The sequence below is a fragment of the chloroplast genome of Juglans regia (assembly GCF_001411555.2).
Source record: "Juglans regia voucher JREG20151001 chloroplast, complete genome".
NCBI lineage: Eukaryota > Viridiplantae > Streptophyta > Magnoliopsida > Fagales > Juglandaceae > Juglans > Juglans regia.
The window spans coordinates 15,001-22,500 of NC_028617.1; the positions used below are offsets into that span (position 1 = coordinate 15,001).

The 7,500-nt window shown below is 34.2% G+C and overlaps 4 protein-coding genes across 4 annotated transcripts in view, besides 1 other annotated feature; all 4 read right to left on the minus strand. All coding sequences in view use genetic code 11, as the record gives it.

The window, feature by feature from the left end:
• Positions 1–7,500: part of a sequence feature (Large single-copy region, LSC) that runs on past both edges of the window.
• atpH (ATP synthase CF0 C subunit) lies at positions 113–358 on the minus strand. Its single transcript has one exon. It carries the CDS (start codon positions 356–358, stop codon positions 113–115), a length of 246 nt encoding a protein of 81 aa, YP_009186155.1.
• Positions 1,616–2,359, minus strand: atpI (ATP synthase CF0 A subunit). The gene has a single exon. The coding sequence runs from the start codon at positions 2,357–2,359 to the stop codon at positions 1,616–1,618; it is 744 nt and encodes a 247-aa protein (YP_009186156.1).
• Positions 2,588–3,298, minus strand: rps2 (ribosomal protein S2). The gene has a single exon. The coding sequence runs from the start codon at positions 3,296–3,298 to the stop codon at positions 2,588–2,590; it is 711 nt and encodes a 236-aa protein (YP_009186157.1).
• The window catches only part of rpoC2 (RNA polymerase beta'' subunit), a 4,197-nt gene continuing 221 nt past the window's right edge, over positions 3,525–7,500 (minus strand). The window contains exon 1 of the mRNA in view: positions 3,525–7,500. This exon is cut by the window's right edge and continues 221 nt beyond it. Coding sequence (YP_009186158.1) covers positions 3,525–7,500 — 3,976 coding nt within the window.

The following is a 7,500-nucleotide window of genomic DNA, read 5'->3' on the forward strand; positions in this document are numbered from 1 at the left end:
TATTGTCCCAACAAATAAATAATTGTAGGAGTGAAATCTTAATATAATTCGAAAAAGCGGGAGTGGTAAGTCCAAGGAAATAACCTAAGAAAAAATAGGTATTGTTATAGGATTAAACAAAGGGATTCGCAAATAAAAGCGCTAAGGCTACAACCAGTCCATAAATTGTTAAAGCTTCCATAAAAGCCAAACTAAGCAATAAAGTACCTCGTATTTTTCCCTCCGCCTCGGGCTGTCTCGCGATCCCTTCTACAGCTTGGCCCGCAGCAGTACCTTGACCAACCCCAGGTCCAATAGAAGCAAGACCGACGGCCAACCCAGCAGCAATAACGGAAGCGGCAGAAATCAGTGGATTCATGATAAGTTCCTCACACCAAAATAAGTAAATAGTTAATGATACGATCAACAAAGAAATTATGACTTAATTATTCCATCGCTAAGATCTATACAGTCGAAGGAACTAAGAACTCTGAATTGAAGTAATAATATTATTGAATCATTAGAACTACTTCCATATTTCTTTTTTAGTTTCTAGTCACATAATTTTTTTGAATCCATATGACTTTTTTTCTTCCATTTCTTTCTTTTTTCAAAACCATTCCAATTTTTAGTTTTTTTTTTCTTGATTGAATCTATTTATTCATTCAATATTCACTTTATTCATTGAATAAATATTTCATTCACAATTACAAACGAAAGGGAAGGACTTCTATTGGAATCCCTATCTAAATTCACAGTATTAGATATTATATTAATTAGATATATTTTGACTTCATATATAACTAATTAATATCTAATATCACATATACATGTGTTTCTTCCATAACGTAAATCAACTATTCATATCTTACATTCAATCGGATTCTAGAATAATTCTTCGAAAGATTCACAAGAGTTGTCTTATAGCAATTAGATTACATACATCTAGTTCGGCATCTCCTTAATCCATTTTTTTTTATAAATTGAACTTTTTTTTTTTTCTAGATTTTTCTTTTTTTATTCGACTACATGGGAACAATCAATCTACATGGACAAATTCCTTAGATCGAATCATTACATCGAAATAGTAGTATTTGATTGATCTAAGTTAATGTAATTTATTATTTATTAAAATCATCTTTTGGTCAATCGTTGAATTGGATGAAATCAACTCGAATGGGCATCATTCTATATAACAATAACATCTTTTTAAAGAATAGCACGCCATAATACTATAAGTAATAGTATCCAAATTATTATTCAGATTATGATTACTAATAGCTAATAATGTTGAATATTGGAATTAAATGAACAAAACAATATAAAGAGAATATTCATTGGAGGGGGTATAAATGGACCTAACTGGAATTTTAGGAAAAAGATCTTTTAGATCTCTTTCCTTTTTTTTACTTCCCTGTTTGTTGCAACTCTCTAAGATCTTAAGCTTTTTTTACTATTCCTCTCTAGATCGTATATATCTTATTTATATTATAGAATATATTATATAATATAATTTGTTATAATTTTTATTATATAATTTATTTATATATTATGTTATGTTCCCTAAGCAGATTATCTTGATCCGCGCATATATTGCGTAAGTCTTAAGCTAAAAAAAGCCTATTTCGAAAACTAGTCAATGATGACCCTCCATGGATTCGCCTATATAAGCCGCAGCTAAAGTTGCAAAAATAAGAGCTTGAATACCGCTTGTAAATAATCCAAGTAACATGACAGGTATAGGAACCACTGAAGGTACTAAAGAAACAAGAACAACAACTACTAATTCATCAGCTAATATATTTCCGAAAAGTCGAAAACTAAGTGATAAGGGTTTTGTAAAATCTTCTAAGATATTAATGGGTAAAAGGATTGGAGTTGGTTGAATGTATTTACCGAAATAACCTAATCCTTTTTTGGTAAGACCCGCATAGAAATATGCTACTGACGTGAGTAAAGCTAAAGCAACGGTAGTATTTATATCATTTGTAGGTGCGGCTAATTCCCCATGAGGTAACTGTATGATTTTCCAAGGTAAAAGAGCACCTGACCAATTCGAAACAAAAATAAATAGAAACAAAGTTCCAATAAAGGAAACCCATGGACCGTATTCTTCTCCAATCTGAGTTTTGCTCACGTCTCGAATGAATTCAAGGACATATTCGAAGAAATTCTGACTGTCAGTAGGAATGGTTTGTGGATTACGAACAGCTATAATGGCTGAACCTAATAAGATAGCAATTACAACCCAAGAAGTAATAAGTACTTGGGCATGGACTTGAAAACCTCCTATTTGCCAATACAAATGTTGGCCAACTTCCACACCAGATATATCGTATAACCCTTTTAGTGTGTTGATAGAACATAATAGAACATTCATATTGCCCTCTGAAAGAAATAGAACTTAAAAAAAAAAGAATTATTTTGATTCAACCATCTATTTTTGACTTGCCTACTTGAATTATATATTTTTGATATCAACTAATCACATAATACCCCTAAGTTACTTGTATCTCTTTTGCGCGATTAAAAAATCGTAACCGATTTCATAAATCTATGGAGTTACAAAAATGGAGTTCCAAAAATAATTTATTTATCTTATTATTAATCACGTATTTCGTATATAGCTAGAACGACCCTCACAAATTGCAAATACTAATTTGTTAAGAATTAATCGGATTGAAGCTATAGCGTCATCATTTGCTGGAATCGAAATATCTGCGAGATCGGGGTCACAATTTGTATCGATTAAACAAATCGTTGGAATTCCCAAAATGATACATTCTCGAAGAGCCGTATATTCTTCTTGCTGATCAACGATTATTACAATATCTGGTAATCCCATCATATATTTAATCCCGCCCAGATATGTTTGCAAGTGAGATAATTGTCTCTTCAACATAGCCGAATCTCGTTTCGGAAGACGGTTGAGTCTCTCTATCTTTTGTTCCGTTCTCAAGTCCCTGAACTTATGAAGTATCGTTTCCGTAGTATACCAATTCGTCAACATACCACCGAGCCATTTATTATTAACATAATGACAACGAGCCCTTATTGCAGCCCGTGCTACTGAATCAGCTGCTTTATTTTTGGTACCAACAATTAAGAATTGTTTTCCCCTACTTGCTGCATCAAAAACTAAATTACAAGCTTCTGATAAAAAACGAGCGGTTCTAATAAGATTTATAATATGAATACCTTTACGCTTTGAAGAGATATAAGGTGCCATTCTAGGATTCCATTTACTAGTACCATGACCAAAATGAACTCCTGCTTCCATCATCTCTTCCAAATTGATGTTCCAATATCTTCTTGTCATTTCTCTCCCCACACTTCCTCTCTTTTTTTTAAAAAAAAAAAAGAGACGAGGTACCCTGAAATAGAAATAAATAATTGTTCCGATGGAACCTTCTTTTCTACCTCTAACAGATATTAGCCGTTGATACATGATTCAAGCCATTAATTTATTTCTATTCTATTTGTTATTATCTTTATTACTATTACCAAATAAAAAAAAATGACCGAAAATAGTTTAGAATCTGCTCTTAGGAATCATTAAATCCTCGCAATGATTGTTTGGGTGTATCGTATAAATTCTGTGAAATGAAAAAATCAAATAATTCTCTGTGGTAGAACAACATATCTCTCATTTTCACCTCGAATAAATCATTCTTTTTTTTTTCCAAAGGAATGTTGTTAAGTTGCCTTGAACGTTGTACTAATCCTTTGAATCCAGTACCAACGGGTACCATCCCCCCGAGAACAACGTTCTCTTTCAGACCTTTCAACCAATCGATACGACCCCGGAGAGCGGCTTTTGCTAAAACTCTAGCAGTTTCTTGAAAACTCGCTTCGGATATGAAACTTTGAGTATTTAGAGATGCTTTCGTTATTCCCAATAAGATGGCTCGGTAACAGATTGCTTCTTCCAAAGCACGCCCTGTTCGTTCCGCCCGCAACAATTCAATTAGTTCTCCGGGTGAAAAAACATTAGACATTCTATCTTCTGAAACCAACCCTTTTGATGTTATTTGACGCACAATAATCTCTATATGCCGATTATGAATCTGCACCCCCTGAGATCGATAAACTTTTTGGATCTTATTAACCAAAGAGATACGACTTTGTACTATAGTTAGCTCAGCACCAATCAAGAATCCCCAAGGAATTCCAAGAATTTTTGCTATGCGCTCGTTCCAACCCTCAATCCTCTTTTCTAGGTTCATCGATATTGAATCAATCGAACGAACTTCTAACACTTGTTCCACTTTTGGAAGACCTTGGGTTATATCTCCAGATCTCGACTTTTCATATATAAATGTAACTAACGTATCTCCTTCGTAAAGGATTTCTCCATAATGACCATGAACAGTTGCTCCCAGAGTGGCCAAATAAGGTTTAGCTGATCTTAGTACTACAGAGTCAATTTGAACAATTAGAACTTGACCCGATTTTAGGTGCGGTCCGTTTTTCGCTATACATACATTTTCACAAATAAACTGCCCAAGGCTAATTATTGTAGATGTTTCTTCATAATAATTATGATGGAGAAAATGATGATGGAGAAAATGCCAATTCAAATTGAATGGATTCAAAACGGTGTTACTGCATGGATCGGGATTATGAATTCTACCATTTTCATCTATTAAATAATATTTAAGTACCTGAGAAGTCTGTTTTAAATTGTCAAGTTGTAAATATTTAGTTACCGAGATCTGATTATAAGTTATTAAATGGTAAAATGAATCAAAATTCTTACTTTTAGAGGCTCTTCCTAATCCTAAAGGCCCCAACGAATTCCTAATTGGAATTAGAGTATCTCTTTTCATTGATTCTTTTTTTATTACATTGTAATATTTTGCATCGTTGAATGGACCCATTTGAAAACAATTAGATAATGACAAAATTATCAAAGATTGAGAGTCCTTATTCCTATTCAACAACGTACGAATAGTTACTTGATTTTGACTAAGTGATTGTTGAATCCTTGCCTTGGAATAAATAGAATAAAATGGATTGATATTGTTGGGATCTGACCTCTCATCAAAGATCAATCCTGAACCTGACGGATCTTTCCTTTTTCTGATATACGAAATATAGGATTTTACTAAATCGATTCGCAGGAAATCTCGAATCAGACCATTTGTATTTACTTCAACAAAAGAAGCGTGAGCTTCTTCGACAGAAGAACTTTTTTTGTCTTGGTCCCAATTCAACAATAAACAAGTCCGAACTAATTGAATACTTGTGCCATAAATTCCCCGAATGGGTTTGCCATTTCCATAAAGGATATAATTGACAACTCTAAGTTCCAGATTATCCCTTTCATGCAACAGATGCTGGGAGAAAAGTGTTACGAAATTTATACCGTCTGCTATTTCATATATGATTACAGGTCGAGCCAAAACAAAATACTTTTTCTTGTTAGATGTGATCCATTGGACATAGATCCAATTTTTCAACTTTTTTTTTGATTCCTTAGCATTTTTTTTTGCCGTTCCAAGCGGTATAAAGATACCACTGTGTCGGGATATCTTATCCATATTTCCAGGAAAATGGATATCTCCAGAAAAGATTTTAAGTTCAATCCTTTTTTTTTTTCTCTCCACTCGGACCAATCCGCCCGCTCGGCTTCTTATATTTAAAGTGATTCGTGTATCTACTCCAATGAGACTATTGTTCTGTACCATTATGGAAGAAGATTCGGGCAAAATATGTACTTCCTCGGGAATGAAAAAAAATCGATCTATTTTCATTTGGTATTTTGGCTTAAATTCTTTGACTCCTCGATACTCAATCAAATCCTCTTTTTTGAGGATTGAGTGCACTCCTATAGTCCCATATTTAGTAATTCCTGAATTTTTTCTTCTGTATTGAGGATCATCAAAATAAGCAAGAATACTATTTTTGCGAAAAATACCATTTACGGGTATTTCAATCGAAATACCGGAAGGAGGCATTAGCTCTTTTTCTCGTTCTTGAATCGATTGGAATGGGATGATAAATCTATTTCTTCGTCTCTTTGCCAATAAATCATAATTTTCGTAGAGAATAGCAGGATATATGAGATTAAAATGACCCGTACATATGATTCGATTAAGTTCTGAATAATCAGGAATCCCGCTTTCTTTTTTTTTTTCAAAAAGATCTGAACTAAAGAATTTTTGTCTTACTTGATCATTGTCTCCTGAAAGACTAGAAATAGATCTTTTTTCAACAGAAAGAGAATTAACGTTAATTTTATCTTGATCCTTTTGAAGCGAAAAAGGGACTACACTAGAGCGACGCGAACCTCCTGATAATATCCATAAATGACTTGTTTTTGGTAAGAGATGCACATTACTGTATGTAAATTCCGGTGCATGGTATACATCGGTACTCCAGTGCATTTCTCCCTCTGAGTCAGAATAAATATGTTTTCGAACCCTTTCTTTAAAATTAAAAGTATATGTTCCCGCGCGAATCTCAGCAATAACTTGTTCTGATTGTACATATTGATCATTTTGGACTAAAAGAAAACTTTTTGGTGGAATAGTCACGTTGTGTATAATATCTTCACTCTCAATAGTTACATACAAGTCTATATAACATAGAAAAGCGGGATGCCCATGACGTGTACGTGTGGGATGAACCAAATCCTCATTGAATCTTATTTTTCCATTAGAAGGGGCTCGTATATGTTCTGCAGTACCTCCGGTGAATACTCCGCCGGTATGAAAAGTTCTTAATGTTAGTTGAGTGCCCGGTTCTCCAATAGATTGACCCGCAATAATACCTACAGCTTCTCCCAATTCGACCAGGTCGCCATGAGTAGGACTTCGGCCATAACATAATCGGCAGATCCAAGATGTACTCCTACAAGTAAAGGGGGTTCGAATAGATATTGTTTGTGTTTGAAAAGTGATGAATCGATTGACAAGTCCAATCCCAATATCTTGATTTCTAACGGCAATGCATCGTGGGCCCATATATATATCATCTGCTAATACACGACCAATTAATGTTTGGATAAAAATTCTTTCCGGCATCATCCCATTTCGAGGACTCACAGAAATACCTCGGATGCTACCACAATCTGTTCTACGTACAACAATGTGTTGAACTACTTCAACAAGTCTGCGTGTAAGATATCCAGCATCTGATGTTCGTACAGCAGTATCTACAACTCCTTTGCGGGCTCCGTAGCAAGAAATGATATATTCTGTTAAAGACAGTCCTTCACGTAAATTGCTTTGAATGGGTAAATCAATCATTTGTCCTTGTGGATCCGACATTAATCCTCTCATACCTACTAATTGATGTACTTGAGATGCATTTCCTCTAGCTCCCGAAAAAGACATTATATGTACTGGATTAAAAGGGTCAGTCATCCTAAAATTAGGATTCATTTCTTGTCGCAAATATTCACTTGTAGCATACCATATCTCAATGGATTGTCGTAATTTTTCTACTGCGTGTACATTTCCATAATGATGGTGTTTTTCCAAAACCAAACTTTGTTGTTCCGCATCTTGGACTAAC